This window comes from Chelonia mydas, chromosome 1 (assembly GCF_015237465.2).
Source record: "Chelonia mydas isolate rCheMyd1 chromosome 1, rCheMyd1.pri.v2, whole genome shotgun sequence".
Taxonomy (NCBI): domain Eukaryota; kingdom Metazoa; phylum Chordata; order Testudines; family Cheloniidae; genus Chelonia; species Chelonia mydas.
The window spans coordinates 272,016,071-272,035,701 of NC_057849.1; the positions used below are offsets into that span (position 1 = coordinate 272,016,071).

Below are 19,631 nucleotides of genomic sequence, written 5' to 3' on the forward strand. Positions count from 1 at the left end.
ACATTCTGGCAATTCTGATCACCATATTACACAACAGTTTGCCAGCATAGATTGGTTTTGAGGTGTTTGAGACATTTTATGATCCCTACTGGTGTTTACAGACTATTGATTTACTTTTTGGTGTAGGAAGGTGTGTTTTATAACACAGAAAAAAAAACTTATTGTAGCAAATATGTTGAAATCTCAGTTGTGTACAATACATCATGCTTAGAAACTAGATTTATTTGTAAATATATTGGTCCAATTAATATCAAGTAGGAAAAATCACATTCAAGAAACAACAATTGCAAAAAAGACACAGTTATGTTATAATCTTGATGATTTTTCATAGTATATTTTTCACACAAATAAGATTTTAGATTTAAATAAGAACCATAAAGCACAGTTACTCAAACTAAATATACACTGCTGTCTTTGCTGCATCAGTAATATGAACTTCTCTTGAGTATGTATGGTCTTCTAGCTTTGTTAACATGTAGTTGCCGTTTCAGGATATAAGGAGTTTTTCTCTTCATTATATCTTGCTTTGAATCCTCTTGATTGAAAACATCCTGCTGAAGTATCTGTAAGACATGAGAAGAGACACTGTGGAATCTCTGTATTTCTTTGGTTTAAAGATAAAGAAAAATATTAATCTCTTATTTTTGTAACTCTATATTCTCTTAATGTACCCAATAGAAAAAGAGAAAAAAAGATACTAGACTTTAGTCATTTCAAGGAATTATCATAGAATCATAGAATATCAAGGTTGGAAGGGACCTCAGGAGGTCATCTAGTCCAACCCCCTGCTCAAAGCAGGACTAATCCCCAATTTTTGCCCTAGATCCCTAAGTGGCCCCCTCAAGGATTGAATTTACAACCCTGGGTTTAGCACGCCAATGCTCAAACCACTGAGCTACAAGCAATACCTATCTAAGCTCTAATCAGAGAAAATGAGTAAATTTCAAAATTTTGGGGGTGAAATCCTGGTTCGTTGAAGTAAATGGGACTGTTGACATTGAGTTGAGTAGGGCTAAGATTTCACCCGGGGAGCTTTCATTTAATGTCGATGAAGCTTTCGGAAGTTAAGTTTCTTATATTAACTTCTTTGGTCTAAAATTTAGGCTGGAAATCTCATGAGATTACCACTACTTGCTAGTTTTAGCCTTCCTAGCAATATTACAGTATCTTCATTCTATTAGTAGGCAAAATGAGAAATTTTTAAAAACCAGAAATGTACAAATATCAACAAAATGGACGTTGTAAATGTTAGAATGTTCAAAAACAATTGTGCTTTGAGTTTTTCATGAAGGGTCAGGTCATTTCTTAGTTATCTGAAATGATTTAATCCATTCTTATTACTGCACCTTTGAATGATCAAACACAATCCAACTGGCTGACAGACGGTTAATAAATTAAAACCTTTGTAGCACTCCAAACTTAATTGTTTGGGGCATGGCTTAAATTCTCACAGAGTATTTCCCAGAGCCCTGGGGCTTGGGACTTCATTACTGTGGGAGGCGTCGGTGTTGGGACTTCACATGCTGCGGCTCTCTTGGGATTGAAAATATCTACTGGAGCTCCACTCTGGATGGCTACGGCTGAATTTAAGCCCTGGTTTGGGGCACTAAAATCTATTGATCACTTAGTAAATGGGTCCTGATCTAAAATCCATTGGAATCAATGGAAAGACTCCAAGTGATTTCAATGGGCTTTGGAACAGAGCTTGGATGAATAGGATCACCAGAAGGTGTGTACTGTATTACCCATGGTCAGCAGTGGAGCCCTTTCTCAAGTTTCCTCAATCCCTTCTTCCCTCATTTTCCTCCCCTTCTCTCTTAAACTAGTCTGATATATCTTAGAACTCCTTTACCTCACATCTAAGCTGCATAGGACCATAATTTCTCTATCTATGGCTTCTATGAGGCTGGTGAGCCTCAATTTCTGCTACATGTGCCTGCATCTCCAGGGTAAGAGACACCTCAGTATCATGGTGAAGCGTGCCAGTTCTACCGCATGTACTCTGCAGTGCTAAACGTACTGACGAAAAGGACTCTGAGGTAATTCTTAGCCCCAAAGATGCTTGCTGTTACAGTTGTGTAAGTGCCACTGCAGCTCATGCAGAGGATTCTGGTGCACAGGCTTGAAAACACACTGCTGTGGTCCACCAGTTCCAATGGGCTGAATTCTTAGCTGTGCTGAGCATGAACTTGGTGCAGCTGAGGAGAGTGTGCATACTGGAGAGAGAGCAAGAGAGCAAAATGGCTCGAAACCACCTTTTCTGCACGCTGCCCCTAAGCACCAAAAGATCCCCTAAAGTAGCATAGAGCAATGCTTGGGGGAAACACCCTGCTTCATGATATTCCCCAGGGCAACCATGGTGGCTTTGTATGCACTCTGTACTGACATAAGTAGTGCAAATGGGCAACTACAAAGTGGGCCCAATGATCCTACGCACATACATAAGGCCATCTCCTGCTTTGTCGCACCAGTGTAAATCCAAACTAACTCTACTGCTGTTGAACAGAGCTTAATTTTCTGTTCTGCCAAGAAGCTCATCTTCATATCTCTACTTAGCTTTTTGGGGAATGGCTACAAAGTGTGGAGAAATGATATAGTTAATGTTTTACATTGTTATAACCCAAAGCACCCTGCAGGTCTTCAGAAATGATATATGTACAAGACTGTTTAAAGGAAACCACTTGGAGATGGAGAGCACCAGAGAGATGGATAACCAGTGCCCAACAATGCAGGAAGGGGATATTTTGGCCAAATATACTGAAGCTCTGAAGAGTCCATACAGAGCAGGCAAGACCTAGGTTTTTAAGTCCCTCTTGAAATATAAATACAGCATCAGAGTCTTTCCAGTGACATGCATTAGTGATGTGTTGCTTACCTCCCAGTGCTGAAAGGCTCTGCTGTGGCAGACTTTTTGGAGCTGGTATATTGTCAGCATCGCTTCCAAGCTGGAGCCATCTAGAGCAGCAGGAAACTGTCCTCTCAGAAGGAGATCATCTTCCTCAGACTCCGCTGTTTCCTCTGGTTGGTTGTTTATGTTGTTTATAAGACTGCACACATTTAGCAGGGTCATCTTCCAGTATGGAAGTTTTTCTCTGTTAAGCTGAAAGATACAAAACATATGCTACGTGAAATATTGTCTTCTCTTTAGCAAGAGTTGTGTGATACTGTAAAGCATTTCAATGGGGATAATATATTTTGGTTAGTGTGTTTTGGGGTTTTGTTTGTTTTTGTCTAGCCAAAATTAAGGCAACAATTATAGTGTGTGGTAATTAGGACAACTCATTTATTAAACATGCAGGGTCTGATCTTCCCTATGAATGTGAAAGGAAACTGCCATCCGCTCAGAATGGTAGTATTTCACACCACTCTGCACAGATATAAATGATTTTACATTGTTCCAGGAAGTGGACAATCAGGCTTGTTGGTTGAAGTCCTGGTGCAGGGAGCTCAGCCTCACTAATAAGCATGTGAATCAGAATCCATCCTTGTCGACAAGAGGATCCTCCTCCCCAAACTGTAGACCAGTAAGGGGTACCTCTCTGCTCCATGGCTAGTCTTGCAGGGACTGTGCTCTCTCAGACACAGGTGTGTGATGCAGCGGACACCTGCAGTTCATGAACCCTCAGGCCTTGCCTGCTGTGGCCCCTTTAACAATGTTGTGTAGGGAGCTGTCATGGAGTAGCAATCTGCAGAGCATAGTGGATTGCAGAGTACCAAAATGAAATTACAGATTAAGCTGATGTAAAAATACAAAAAATATTAAGCAAATAAAGATGAGCTACTCAATATCTGGTTCTTTATGGGTAGTGGGGTGAGTTTATGAAAAAAATGAAGGGAAATAATGAAGAAATGGAGGATCCAAAGTATTCTTGCAATAGGTTACGTGTTATTTGCCTAAACACCTGACACTCATGCAGCTAACAGGTGTTGATCCTATTCAGAAAGGCTTGAGTGAGTTCTGCTGACTCACTGAGGCAGATGACTTAACTGATCTTTATATACAGGAAGGTCAGAGTGGCTATCATGTGAGCGAGGAACTAGAGTGTGGGTTGAACAATCCTAGACAGAATCCTAAAACCTGCCAGGCCTAAGGAGGAGATTTGAGCTGACTTTTATATCTTCTTGTTGATAAATACAAACTACAGGCGGGAGGCCACTTTAAAATTTTTATAGTGTATGGAATTTATTTGTAGGGAAAGTTGGAAAAGATGACTGCCCGCTTTATTCTGCAGTCTGAACATATTCCCATACAACTCCATTACATTACAAAACTGAGACGTAAAAGATTAATGCTATTGGGCCATCTATACATATCCGTGCCTCCTATTACCATTATTAAATGATAGACATGAATACCAATGGCCATGTAGACCCCTTATGAAGAGGGAAAATGCTAAATTCTGTGGTACATATATTCAGAGATAAATATCCAAAGTCAGCAGAGAGACAAGTCATGTGGGAGCAGATATCCAGCAGGGGCTGGTGGTAGGGGAAGGTATTGGCAGGCAAACAAAGGAGGGTAGCAGTAGGGAGGCAGGTATGTGGGGCAGAATGGAGGGATCCAGCAGAAAGGAGGAGAGTTCAAGATGATTGGATTTATGGAGAGTGTTGGAGATCAGGAAATTTAGAAGGAAGTAGAGTCTGTTGTAGTGGGTAGAAAGAAGAATCCACACTAGGGGGGAAAGAATGGAGGCTTGTCATGGGAGAGGGAGAGATGTGGATCTGAAGATATCTATGGTGTTATATGCTTATCTTCAGTTTCTCAGTGCAATTTGTTGAATAAGAGTCACTAATAGATATTGGAGCATTTTGCTGTAAGACTGGGTGAACTGCAACAAGAGTTCAGTGATGTAAGAGCCATCAGGCCCTAAAAGAATGTACTGATATGGGAAGATTTCCTCCTGGTCAAGCTGAATCTCCAGTCAGTAGAGAATCTGTTGCACTTAACTGCCCTGGGTGCTCCATTCACTTAAACTATTTTTTTCCATTCAACACCTTCCCTCTATTTTCCTATTAGCTAGAGCTGGGTGGAGAAAGGTAAGTCTGTTTTCATGAAGGATTTTGATATTTGATTTAATTCCAATTCAGAACAAACCCCCAAAATTTCAAAATTCTCTGTGAAAAGGAATGGAGGTTTGACTTTTGGGGGCAGTCTTTCTGGGGGGCAGAGCTGTGCCCCTGAAGCCCTCAGATCCCTTGGCTTTTGAGGAGTGGTGAGCTTGGGAGCCAGGACCTCTGAGGTTTCTAGACTCACAGCTCTCCATCTGCCTACCAGGTGGGCTGCCAAGGATCATGAGCTTGGAATGCCGGTCTGAGGAGGAGCCTCAAGCCCTAGAGCCAGGGTTTCCATGGCTTCCAGGCTCTCAGCTCCTTGCAAGCCTGCCAGCTGAGGCTTCTGTTGGAACTTTACCAACAGCTGTCTGTCCCTATGCAATGTTTCAATTTCAACAAAACACCAAAGTGTATTTTGGAATTTTTCTACCAGCTTTTAATTTTGGTTTGGAAAAACTCAAGTGAGGGTGCCACCTTGCCTTGGCTTCACTCACTACGTCCCTCCTCCGTCATATTTTCCACTCTTTGCCTTCCCCATCTATTTTCCCCTTCTTTAAAATTTTGATTTTCCTCCAGCACAGAAAGTTGTTTCCTTTAAACAGAAACTAGGGACATGAAAATTCCAGGCACAGGGAAAGCATAGGCTGAGCAGTACCTTCTTGCTCGCTGAGCTCATAGTTCCCAAATGATCCATGTAGTGCATCAAATCATAGAAAAATAGGGCTGGAAGGGACCTCAGGAGGTAATCTAGTCCAACCCTCCTGTTCTGAGGAAGATTAAGTATACCTCAACCATTCTAGATGGATAACTGCCTAATCTGTTCTTTAAAACCTCCACTGACAGGGATTCCACAACCTTACTTGATAAATTATTCCAGTACTTAACTATCCTTAGTTAGTTTTTTTTCCCTAATCGCTAACCTAAATCTTCCTTGTTGCAAATTAATGTCAGGCTTACAGACAAATACACTTTAATTCACTGATAAAATGTATGTTTCCAGGAACATATACAATGTAGCAAAATAATATAGCTGTTTCAACAATACAGACATTCATTTTATTTAGTGATAGCATGGCTGGGGCGGGGGAAGGGTACGTACTCCATGTAATTTTCAGTCCACTAGAGAATCCCATAACCTTGTGGTTCTTTGAGTCATCTTTCTAACAGAGATGACTATTCTATGTTGAATTTGTGTGATATTCATTGTTAGCCATATTTCTGTTTGTGTGTGTTTGTTATGGGGCGAGAGGGGGAGAAATGGCACAAAGACAGGCCAAGGGAGCAATAGAAATTTGACTCAATATCAGCATTTTTTTAAGAAATTCCCTTTGGACCATAGTCTTCCCTCAGATACAGGTGTGTTATTAAGTGGGCATAATTTAGACATTTGTTAGACAAGCCTTGCTTTCTCAGCAGTGTTGGGTTCACTGTTCAAAAATGTGTATTTTGTTTTGTAGGTGAAATGGAAACACATCCTAAATCCTGCTCAGCAGCTTGAAATTTTGTGTTTTATTCTGTTTACTTAGGGCTTATCTGGTCTTCCACCCAGGTGATATAATTAGAGTTCTGAATTATTTGGAAGGATGCGACAGGTTCATAACGAAATTAACCTCTTCATGGAATGTCTGACTTAATTAGCAGGAGGTGGATTTAAAAAGTAAATAAAGTGCCCATTTCAATTTCAAAACTCTCTTTGGTTTACTTTAAATTTTTTGTGGCATAAAAGTAGTACTGATGTTTTTCACACAAAAGATGAAGCTTTCCATGTATGCTTTCCCGCATGTTCAATGCCTTTGCACTAAGAATGATGTTCTCAGTATGTGGATGAAAATTCTGTGGCTTCCTGTGTAAAGCTGCAGTATCCCTTGGGTCTAAAGTTGTTACTCTATCCCAGCTTTAGACAGTTTAGAGAACATTTTTTGAAGACATGGGTGGCATATTCAAATAGCACCTCCCAACTGAGTCAAGTTTAGTATAATAAATGAATAAATGGACACAAATCAGATGTCAAGAATTATAACGTTCAAAAACCAGTCGGAGAACACTTCAATCTCTGTGGTCAATCTCTTCCCCTGGTGGGGGGGAAGGAGAAAAGGGAGGGGGAGGTCTGAGGCCCCACCCAGCCCTCCCATGGGGGGATTGTGTAGGGCACCCAAATGGCTAGGGACAGCCCTGAATGAGTGGCATATTTTCCACACAGTTCTAGACTGTTAGTCACCACACAGGTGACTACAAATGCTCAACCTATGGTTTGGAAACCAGCCATGAAGGAGATCAAAGCATCAAAGTCTCAAAGGATAGAGCTAATATACTGAAGGTTAGTTCAAAAAAGAGTCTGGTAGTAATTTGATAAAACAATGGAGGTTGTTTGTAGTATGAATCTGACTTTGAGATTTATTGATGCTGAAGAATTCATGCAGGGAATTTGATACATGTTTTTGCATTGATGAAGCTTCTTATGAAATGGAATATTGAAAGTTGTTGGGCTCAGAAATATAATTGGCCTTTTCTTTTTTCTTTGATGTATTTCTGAAAGTTTATGTTCCAGTTGTTAATAGAGCTGGCCAACACTGGCAGTTTCTGGTTCATGATAAATTTTTTAAAAAAAATTCAGATCCAAAATGAAACCAGATTTTTAGAAACTTCCCACAAACCAGAAAATTTAAAAAAATCATATTAATATTTAATTTGCATGGTGTTTCCAAGATGAAATTTGCTCCCCCAGGCCTTGGCAGCGGCTAATTGAAATGGACATTCTTGTTAGTTTCACAGCTGCTATTCAGGTGGAAGCCATGAAACTGTCAAGAATGTCTGTTTTACTTAGCAACTGCCAGGGCTCCCAGGGTCTGCAGTTCTGAGGCCGACCCACAATACAGACTGCCCCACCACAGGGAACTCAGAGCTTCCAAACTCCTGGGCCTGCCCACTCACAAGTTGGATAGCACAGGGATCCCGCTGGTTTAGGAGTCTGGAAGCCCTGAGGTCCTGGACCCAGGAAAGTCTGCATAGTAGGGCTTCTGTGGACCCTGGAAGCCTGTCCCAGGACTTCCGGGCACTGCAGCAGGGAACCTGAAAGTCTTGAGAGCCCCCAGGTTTTCCAGGTTCCCTCCAGAAGAGCCAGGAGCCTAGAGATGGATCTCCTAGGGCTGCCAGGTTCCCTCCAGTGGAACCAGGAGCCTAGAGATGGATATCTTAGGGCTGCCAGGTTCCCTGCGGTGGAGCAGGAGCCTAGCCTGGGTTAGAGCCTAGCCTGGGTTAGAACCAGTGTTCCCAGGGCATTCAGACTCCTAGCTCCACATCAGGGAGCCTGACAGCCTGGGCATGGTGTGGCTGTCTTTTGACAGAAACTTGCCTGACAGACAGGGTTTCATCGGAACCCTGCCTGGGATGCTACAAATTTGTCAAACCCAAACTTCTTTTGCAGCACCTTTCAGGTTCAACAAATCAGCATTTTTCCAACAAAACTCTGTTACATCACAAAATTTCCAACCCGTTTGAATTGTTTACCTAAAAGGAAACTAGGGTAGCCTTTCTTGTGTCTGGAACCACTTTGAGTGTGGAGGTCTAAAGAGGACTCTGAGTTCCACTGAATGGATTTGTTACACATCAACTGGTTTATCTCTGATTTTGGTTAAATACCACCTCTGGAGGCCCTACTGATGTAGTAATAACTTATATTGCACTGTGTGCATAGTATTAGCTGCTGGAACATGGATAAATCTTGAATGTTACAAATTTTATAAAAATTCATTTCAGCTCTTGCTTCCTATATCCTCGAACTCATCCACAGCTAAACAGATTTTGTTAAAAATAGAATATCAAAATAATGAATAAATTTAAGTTCAGATGATTTTGTGCCAGAGATAGCTAAAACAGTGAGGAAACTGGTTACAGAATTCTGGAGGTATACTACAATGCTTGCAAGTCAACTAATATTTGGTGATTGCTGCTCAGCAATGAGCTTTGTTTCATGACAGAGTACTTTCTTCCTCCAGGTAGTATGATTTTACTACTTAGATTTTCCTCCTTTTTCCGTAGTGGAGGATGAAATAGTTAAGCATATTCTGCAAATGGATATTCATGTGAATTCAATGGAATATCAGGGCATGCCTGTTATATCAGCAGTGCAAGACATGTCAGGTCTGTAGGAAATATTTATCAATTCAGGTTCTCATTTGCCAGCTTCAGTGTAGTATTTGAGTGCCTCCCAGATATTTAAAAATAGAAATAACAATCTTCCTTTCTCTTTTGCTAAGCAGACAGGCTGAATTTTGTACCAACTGGAGCTTTTCCAAGGTGCATTGCTGTCCTTGCAAATATGAGTTGCAGTTACCCGGGTTGGAGGTCATGAATCCATGGATAACTGTGGCCAGGGCTGTGTCTGGTAGGAGGGAGCTATGTCTTCTGGCCAGACACAGATGGGATAGATGGTAGTGAGCAGATTTTACAACTACAAATGCTGGGTATTGCTTATGTATCATACTATAGCAATGAGGTGTTGAAAAGGACCAAGGTTGCTGACAAGTTTAATAGTCTGAGAGCAGGTGCCTCAATAATGGGGAATATTATAGAGGAGGCATGTTCTTCAAAGAGACTCCACTTCACCTCAGTCTTGTTTGGGTTCTACTTTACCAGGTTATTCTTCATCCAGGTGCCAGTTTTAGCAAGGCACTGAGAAAGCTGTGAGTCAGTGCTGTTTGTTCTATGTAAAGCAGATGAAGACCAAGATTACATCTGCATACTGATGACACTTCAGGCTGTGTTGTCTTCCTAGATCTCCAGCAGGCTGAGTAAATGTTGAGTAAAACTGGAGAGAAACATCGGTCTTGTGGGATTCCATAGGTGAGAACTCTGGAGATGGAGAAACTGTTGTAGATAAAAGACCTAAACCATTTCAGGGAACTTCCATTTGCCCCAGGAACTTCTGTATCCCCTCATGAATGTGACACACATATTTGGTGATCAACAGAATCAAATGTTGCAGACAGGTCCAGCAGGAGGAGTTATGAGTATGGATGTGGTTCCCTTTTTTATGACCAGGAAGAGGCCATCTACCAGGTTGCCATACTCTGGCTTGAAGCTTGACTAAGAGAGATCCAACCCCCAGATGGTATTGAAGACTGGCTTTTGCTTGCTTAGAAAAGGGATGAATAGACCCTGCGCAGTAGTTTGTGAAGTCAGTAGTATATAGTGCAGACTATTGCATGTTCTATGATGGGTTGTAGATTCCCCTAATCAAAGAAAAGTCCTTTATTCTCTTACTATCCAGGAAGGCTAGGGCTTAGAATCACAGATAATTAGAGGTATATTCAGTTTATTTAGAGGTGAATCAGTTTAAATAATTTGAGCACTAGGACATACTACACCGTCAGAATGCCCTTGTTGAAAATATATTATGGATGTACCAGGAATGCCAGGCAGTGTTAATGTGGTTGATAAACTACTTTGCTACACTTGTACATCCAGACTTTCCAAAACAGGTTTGCTTTTTTCTCCTAGATGTGACGGCCAACAAGATGATTCAAGATTGCTTGGTTAGACTAGCAACTCCACATCACAGATGATTAGTGAGAAATAACAGGAGTTATTCTCCGTTGAAATTAGATATGAGATGGCAGACAACAGGCTTCAGTTCAGGAAGGTCTGGTCAACTACTACATCTTCCATCCCAAAATGTGCCTCACATTCTTTTACACACTTAAAATAGTCACTAGAAATGAGGTTTTGATCTGATGAAGGCTGCAAACTCACGCAAAGTGCATAATAAAGGAATTTACTATCCCTCTAATTGGTGGAGTAGTGAAGACTCCCTTGCTGGAGTGGTGTTATCTCATGCAAACTACAAGTAACTTTTGTGGGGCTTCACTATACCGTACTTGGATGTCAAGAGTACATGCACAGTATGCCAAGGAGCCTGAGATTCACAATTACGCCACCACAAGTTAAGTCAGGGATGTTCCTATCACAAGTCCACTTGTTAAGATGGGCATAGTTATTATTAGGTCACTTGAACTGTGTTTATGGGTTATGCAGCCTTCTGGACAGAGGGAGGCCTAAACAGCAAGTTGCCTCACCCAACACTACACATAACAAAAATCAGATATGATTCAATTTGGCATATTCTTAATCAGCCACTACACAACTGTTTTAGTGTTTGTTGTGTGTCAGAGCTGGGGAAGAGCGACAAGTGGTGAAATCTTGGCTCTGTTGACATCAATACCAAAACTCCCACTGACTTCATTGGAGCTAGGACTTCACCAAGGGTGTATTAGTCTTTTGGGATTCAGAGGAAGAATCCTTCTGATAGAATCCCACTCCCAAACTGGTCCCACGAAAAGAATCCCCACTAATATTTTTCCCCACTTGACCAGCAGGAATCAAGAAGCAGTTTGTATGACATCTGGGCCTTGTTACCTTGCTAATTGGAAATACAGAAATATAGGAATTACCATACTGGATCAAACTGGATATCCATCTAGGTCAGTGTCCTGTTTCCATTGGCACCTGATGTCAGGTGGTATCAGAAAGGGAGGGGGTGAGAAACCCTGAGGTGAGCAAATATGGAATAACCAGCCCACAGGGGAATTTTCCATTAAAATGCAAAATGTTTTGACCACTCTTGTGAGAAGGGCTAAAACATCCCATTTTAAATCCATACTATTTTAAATAAATACATCATTTATCAGGGAAGAATGAAACATGCATATATTTCCCACTTCATTAAAGTTTTTGGCTGCTGCCTGTCAAATGTGTATGTTCTGTTTTTGATACTTCACCTACGTGAAGCTGATATCATTGAACCCGGCGTATTTGGAAAATAAATCTACAGATGATTCTTTGGCCACTCAGGAAGGAAACTATTTACTGGATATTTTTGTGACTATTTTTCTGATGTTCCGGTGCAATCACTAAAATTACTATATTATTCCTAAACGAAAATCAACATCTGTGGGTTACAGTTTTTGTCTTCTGAAAATATCAGTTTTACACATATGTAGAAAAAGTACAATAGCACCTCATTTAGGCATTAATTCAAGATCAATTTAGACAGAATCTTATTGGAAACACATTTTCCTCTAGTAAATTTACATGAAACACAACCTGAATAATTTAATGAAAGTACCAGCATTACACGTGAGAGACACTTTAATTTTTCTGTGTCACATCAACACCTTTAAAATTCCTTTGAACTAGAAGAAAATTTTGCACCAAAGTAATGCCTTGCACTGAACTTTTATGTCTAGACTGTCGGTTATTACTTTGTGCAAAGACTTCCATGCTTGTAATGAGAATTCATGTGCTCCCTACAAGTCAGCTAAAGGGTAAAAAGAAAAAAGAATTACCTTTGATGTATACATATTGGTCAATAAATCTGCTTCTAACGCTTTCATTTCCTCTTCTGAATCTGGGAATAAATCAAAACCACATGTGTACTATTTCATCACAAATCAGAGTCATTTTATTTCAGAATATAGGATTTAGGTATATCTCATAAAAAGCTCTTAAACTTAAATAATGGATAATGGGATAATGGAGAATCTTCATCTCTTAAAATATGATCCAGAAAGACTGACTACAAGGGTCTTTTAGTATAAGTACAGCTAGGTTAATGATGCATCTTATAAACAGTCACTCACCATCATTCTAGGGCCTGATCCAAAGTCACTGAAATCAATGGAAAGATGCACATTAACTTCAATGGGCTCTGAATCAGGCTCATAATCTATAGCCATTTTAGTACAACAAAAATGCTGCCCAATCTCCTCATCCAATGTCAATATGATGTTTTTTATCATCTGAACAAGCTTGTCCGTCACCTTTGCAAACTTTTAGACACTAATTTAGTAGGTCTTTATCTTAAAAGGGACACTTCTTCACAATAAAGACAATGTTTTAAGTAAAGTTTTTAAAGAATATGCATTAATAGTAGTTATATTTACTAGGCAAGACTCTCATTTTAGTCATACCAATATAAATTCTGCTGACACTAGTGATTTCAGACAGATCAGAATTTAGCCTATCGACTTTTAACTCTCTCTCTCTCTCTCTCTCTGTGTGTCTGTCTGTCTGTCTGTGAGATTTAGTGTAGTGGAATCATTTCTTTCTACTAATTTAGTTGACCCTACATAGGGCAATATATGAGCAAGTCTTATGACTTATCTGAGGGGGAAACGTTATTTTAGAAGGATGAAGCGCTATCAGAAAGAATTCTATTCTGCTGTGCACTGAATTGTGTGACAGAGATCTACTACTTTGCAAACATAGCAATTGTAACTCCAAGATTATGGTAAATGTTTGGAGATCATTAAATACCTCTGTTGAAAAAAATCTTAATTTAATTGTTTTGTAGCTTCCTAAAAGCAACAGTAATTCAAAGCCAATCCATAAATTTATTTACTTAGACATAAAAAAAAAAATTAAGAAGATGCTTATCTGAGGCTCGAGGCGCCCTAACAAACATAACAATATATTGTAAATATCAGCTGCATTAACATGAACAGTGTTTTTGTTGTTATTCGTGTGTTCTATAGAGTGGAATCTGTTGGCCATTTCCATCCAGGTTTGAGATCTACTGATGAAAAGTGATATAGAAGAATTTTTTAAAAAAATTTCATTCAATTATTTATTTATTTTATTGCTACTGCTACCTTGGCAGTCACAGGAATATAGGAGATAAGACTAGGAGGGGGCCTCATGGATAATCCAATCCAATCCTGTCCCCGGCTACCGCAGGCAACCCCAGGATGTAATCCCATACCTAAAATAATCAAACTTCATTTTAAAACTAGTTAGGCTGTTTATCCACACTACTCTCATTAGGAGACTGTTCCAGAACCTTACTCCTCTAGTTAGAAACCTTCTTTTACCCATTATTCTTGTGACACCATTGTCCTTTAGCTTAAATAGCTCTTCTCTCTTCCTGGTGTTTTCACCCCAATGTATTTATAGAGAGTAATCATATCCCAGCCTTCGTTTTGCTACGCTAAACAAGATAAACTTTTTTAGCCTCCTCTTGAAAGATAGGTTCTTCATTCTCCCTGATAACAGTAGTAGCCCTTTTCTGCACTAGTCATCACCACAGTATTTTTGTACCTACCAAAAGTCCTGTTACTAGGACACTGCCCTAGTTTACTCTACAAAATACAGACTTAAAATAGAGCATAGAGAATGGCCAAGATAGGTGGAATGCTGCACAGAATACGCAGGTGATAAGAAATGTTTTGAATGAAGAGATCAAGGGAGCGTGGTGTACATTATTTGGGAGCCTATTCCAGGTGAAAAGGGTGGCAAGGAGAGAAGCATGGATTCAAGAGCCAGTGAAAAAAGACAATGGGAGGAGGCAAAAGAGGCATGGGCAGACAGCACAGGGAGTGGGAAGCGGTGCAGGAGGAGTTCAGGGCAAGGATGCAATGAGAACAGACTTATGGAGAGCTCTGAATACAAAGTTTGTTTGTATCACACAATATTGTTTAAGGGGGAAATGTACACACCTTATTCTCCTCTGGCTGGTTCATACCTTAACTGGATTGAAATTCTGCACTTTGTTAGTATATTTAAATTTTACAAGCTACATTTTCCCCTCAGGACAAACCATATTTTCAAAAGAGAAATAAAATATATGTTCTGTGTCTTAGCTGAAACCAGTGCAATGCTTTCCACATTGAGCTAATCTATCTGTCCCAGGTCCACATTTTCATATTTTTAAGCAAAATATAGCATTTGAATTTTGGTATGTCCTGCTTTCTTCATTAGAGACCCAATCCAATGTCTACTGAAATAAATGGGAGACTTTCCATTGACTTCACTGGGCATTGGGTCAGGTGCTGCTGCAGCTTCTAGGATCTCATCCTGCATCACTGATGCTAACAGTCACCTTTTTTTTTTTTTTTTTTTGGTTATGCTTTTTAAGATCTATGGCTGAAAAGTGCTACATAAAACCCAAGAATTATCATTATTCTCACTGCTTTGCTATTCTGTGAAACAGAGGAACTGATCCTGCTGCAAATAAGTTCACAGCAAAATTCCTTTCTCTTTAAACAGGAGCAGGATCAGATTCAAAGATCTATTGTGTGTCAGGTTTTGCTTACACTTCTCACACTGTCAAATGCTAATACCTAGTTTACTAGTTATTCTCTTCAAAACATTTTTGTTAGTATTCTTTCAGAGCTTGTTTGGAAATAACAGTTTATCATCTAGAACAATGCTAATGTGCTACCGATATAAAAGTTTACAGGTGAAAAATTATAATCTAACGGATATAGGCCGGTGCTCCTGAATACACTGTGCAATAGAATTCTGAAAGTTGAAATGTGAGGGTTGTAATTTCTCTGAGTATTTTTTTTTTTTTACTTTACTAGCATTTCATAGAATCATAGGAATGTAGGGCCTCAAGGTCATCTAATCTATTTCCCCCCTCCATGCTGAAGCAGGCGGGTGAGTACACCTAGACCCACCCTGACACCGTGAATATAGTATCATAAATCATGTTAATAAAGTATTAAGCTATTTTGTAATTTAGCAAGTCTGTATTTTGAAATCTACTGTGCTGTATCTGCATGTGTGCATGACTGTGTGGCTATAAAAGCCATTACATTTTTGGGTATAAACTTAGCTATGTCATTTTTCCAAAGGAAACTATAAACTAAGCAAGTGTTACAGATCATGTTATCCTCTGGCTATTTAAAGCAATTACACTTGGAGTAGAAAGTCACTAGGGTTTATCCTCCTGTGGTGTGATTTGGTTTTGCTTTGCTGTAAATCTGCAGTTTTCTTTCCCCTTCAGATAATTTGGTAACTATTCTTTTAACACTGCAGCTTCAGTTTTTGTATCTGCATCATTGATGAATATGAAATATGTATTTTAAATACACATAGAGCCATTTTGGTTAAGATTTGTCAAGGCTTCATATGAGCTGTAGGAAAGACCTTGCCTAGGGATATCTGAGAGAATAACACAGCATTCCATCCATCACAAATACTTCCAACATTTGTTACAAAGTGAATGATCACATCCCGTTATGTTTCTCAAGGGCTAGTCTATAAGTTTTTTTAAAAAATATAATTTTGATGCTGCCTGAAAGAGCAGGTGAATGTGAAGGGAGGAACTCATGGGAATGACAGAAAAACTGTCACTCAGCACTTATTATCAGGGATGGCTGGTGTGTGTGTGTGTGTGTGAGTACACACATATAAACCTTAGTCTAGAGTTAACTCACTTTGTTTCTTTTGATCTAAATGGAGGGGCTAGTATACATGTTAGCTCTCATCATCTGAAAATGACTAGACAGATGTAAAACCTTTTTTAAAAAAAAACTTCCACTCCTCCTGGGCTTAAATGCCCATCAGAAGAGGAACAATCTGATAACTAACCACAGAGACAAGTTTGGGGACAGGAGCAGAGAGCCCCCCCACACCAATTCACATCTTAGGAAGGAATCCCAGAGAAATTGCAAAGCGGAGCTTACCTGAACACAGACTCCAGGAGGTGAAAGCCAGCAGGATCATGCACACCAGTTGAATTCTCATGCTTGCTATCCTCAGCCCTCTAGAAAGTAAAGTCCATAAATACTAAGAAGAAGAGATGAGAGAGACAGACACAGACAGAAAGAAGAGAAAGTACGGCTGCTTCTTTCCCTCACTGCCTTGAGCGGACTTGTGAGTGTCTGAACCATAAGGGGAGCCCTGGATCATTCCCTAAGTATATAAGCAGTGGGGTGATGTCACAAAAGTAGAGTGATTGTCTCTTAATGAATTACCCTCCCTTCTCCTCCTCCTCCTCAGCCCCCGCCCCCAGCTACTCAGTTCTGGGTGAAACTTGACGCGATTCACTAATTGCGCTGCGCGGCTCCACACTCCTTGACGCACACAGAGATCAGTCCAGAAACGTTCCTACAGACAGAGCAGCCCGGTGCTCGGCTCACCTGTTCTCTGTCATACACACAGTAACCCGAGAGATAGGGCAGTTCTTAGTTCTTTATGGGGAATAAGGGGTGTGTGTGTGTGTGTGTGCATTAAAAAGGAGTGATCACCTGGCAATGAGATGCACTGTACAAGATGCAAGAAAGATGCTCTGGGAAAGGGAGCTATATTAAAAGGGCGAACATCTTACCCCAGTATCCCATTGAGATCACCCCATCATCATTGTACATACTTCCCCTCTGTAGATGTGTTGCCGAATTCTACTAACTGCCCGACAAACAATGCGAGGGAATAAAATGTATATTGATTTATATGGAACCGATGTTTTGTGCCATCGAAGGTGGTGGTTGTTGTTTTTTTTTTAAGTATATTTTCCATAGATTTTTTTTAAAATTTAGGATACACTAATAGCTCGACTTCAGGCTATTTCGTGTGCCCTAAATTATATAATATACATATAGAATGTATGAAAGTTTAAGTGTGCTATAGGGCAATGAAAAATAGCCCCATGATATCGAAATTACATTTGCACCAGTGTTGTACAATATTGATAGGGATTTCCCCCCAATCCCACCCTCGAGGACATAATGAGAACAGATTGTAGGTGGGTAAAAACTGCGGTAAATACATTTTAAAAAAAACCCGACACACAGAAAGTACAAATGTAGGCGGGTCAAGGTTCAAGTGATATATTTTGTGTAGCTGCTTTCTTTAAACTGGAGCTGAAGCGTTTCTTTTTGGCTGGTGTCGTTGCTTCCATTAGGGGGCGCAATGGAAGTATGAGAAAAATCACTCTCTCCCTGTTGGTTGTCAAGCTTTAAGAGCCTTGTAGAAAACTCAGAAGTATATTGATCTGAGTTAATAGAAATTCATATTGTATGCAAACTGGATTGGTGAAGTATTTCTCATTTGTGTTTGCAGGCTTTCCCTATAATTTTTATTCTCAGCACCATCACTATAAATGTAAAGAATAATTGAAGCAGTGGAAGGGTGAGAGAGGCTAATATTTTTTTAGCATCAGGACTGAGGTGAAATGCTACAGAATCACATTAGGCTGGAGCACATTATTTCTTTACAATGTGACTTTTCTCAAAGACAAATGTTCCATCTGCTGAAGGCAGAGAATACATATATTATAGTGCAGCACATTTTGATCTGTGGGGATTTGTTTAAGGACTGATACACGTAGTCCACATGCCAGCAACACACTCATTGAATGATTGCACCTCAGATGATGATTGCTTTTGCGCAGCACTGAAGAGGAAATCGTTTCCTTTAAAAGCAAAGGCAATGACACTGATCAATTATATCCTCCCCCCTTCCCCCCCCCCACGTGCTACACACTTTTACATACTGTTGAAATATATTCCATGTACTTAAAAAGTACACCGTATTTAAAACATCCTGCCACCCAAGGCAGCCTTAGGTCAGACTTCTTCTGTATGGATTCCCATTTTGCACCACTGTAAAGTTTTAGCATTGTTGTCACAAATGTATAAATATGAAGAAACACACCCCGAGTTAGTTCTTGGATTATTGTTGGTACTTTAACGCAAACTTTTGCCTATTATTGAAAGCTTTTTCTTTCCTATAATTCTGGCTTACTAAGTAAGAATGTTTTTTTTTTTTTTTTAAATAAAGCTTTCCTATTTTACAGTCAGTGCTATTCATTCATATTATGGTTACAGAGGATCAAAAATACACACTGTATAAAGACCAATCATTAGCTAAGTTTACTCCCTGGGTGTGCTACTTCTTTTCAGAAAGTTCTGTGAATGGGAATCATATATAGTGTCTCCTCACTGACATGGGTTTCTCCAACAATATAATTCCCATATTCTTACATAACTGAAATGTACAGTGATGACGGGGGCGGGGAGCGGTCCCCCCAGTGAGTCAGTGATTGTCAGTTTTACTGCCACTAAAAGATGTGATCATCTAGTTTTTATCCTGGTTCTCTCTTGATTGTAAATCCCCAGGGAATAATTTCAGGTTCTGTGGTGCTATAACCTTTCTCAGTTCTGCCTCTGGTTCTCTCCCACTACTAGCAACTAATCAGGCATGAACTCTAAAGTAGTTCAAAATCTCTTTTGCTTCCACGTTCCCCCTTCCATACTCACCTGAACCTTCTAGACTTCTCGTTTTCAAATGTACTGGGGTCAGGAACCATTGATCCAGAACCCTGGAGTAGTTTTATTTTGTTCGAAGTGAGATTGAGCCACCTGTTCTTTTCCCATTGGTCCTTTGTTTCCTTTCCTCCAGATTCTTGCTATGTCTGCAGCTTTCCCCTACTGTTACATTAAAATGTTGCATAGTGGGAATAGTAAGCATTCTAATAGCTGAATCTCAAAATCGGTTATTTTCATTCCTATTTCATTTCCTATTTGGAAGTGTTTCTTTCGTTTGCAGAAGAACCTGCCCTGTGAAGGCTTTCTAGGAGGTAATTGTTTCCTTTTCTGTTAGGTTCACTTCGTTTGTGGAGGTCCCTTTAAAAAAAAAAAATCTCTGACCCTCATGACCTAGGAAAAATATGTACAGCCCCTCAAACATGTCAGCCAGGGTGGGGATGCTGTCATATCTTAGTAGCATTCAGACCATTGTCTGCACAGCACTCTCAGGCCCACACACCACCTTCTTTCACAGTGGCAAAAAGCAGCTGC

General features: G+C 40.0%; 1 protein-coding gene across 1 annotated transcript; it reads right to left on the reverse strand.

Annotated features, from left to right (window-relative positions):
- Window positions 1-201: 201 nt before the first annotated feature.
- On the reverse strand, window positions 202-16,816 carry NTS (neurotensin). The gene is made up of 4 exons (XM_007065056.4): window positions 16,518-16,816; window positions 12,396-12,457; window positions 2,876-3,100; window positions 202-563 (listed from the first exon to the last, which is right to left on the reverse strand). The coding sequence occupies exons 1-4, from the start codon at window positions 16,576-16,578 to the stop codon at window positions 423-425; spliced, it is 489 nt and encodes a 162-aa protein (XP_007065118.2). The 5' UTR covers window positions 16,579-16,816; the 3' UTR covers window positions 202-422.
- Between the last annotated feature and the right edge of the window lie 2,815 nt (window positions 16,817-19,631).

Excerpts from the sequence above, each read along its gene's own strand:
- NTS (XM_007065056.4), bottom strand. The coding sequence starts at position 16,578 with ATGAGAATTCAACTGGTGTGCATGATCCTGCTGGCTTTCACCTCCTGG. Across the intron at positions 12,458-16,517 it reads CTCCTGGAGTCTGTGTTCAG|ATTCAGAAGAGGAAATGAAA; the intron begins GTAAGCTCCGCT and ends ATTTATTCCCAG. Across the intron at positions 3,101-12,395 it reads CCAATATGTATACATCAAAG|CTTAACAGAGAAAAACTTCC; the intron begins GTAATTCTTTTT and ends TGTATCTTTCAG.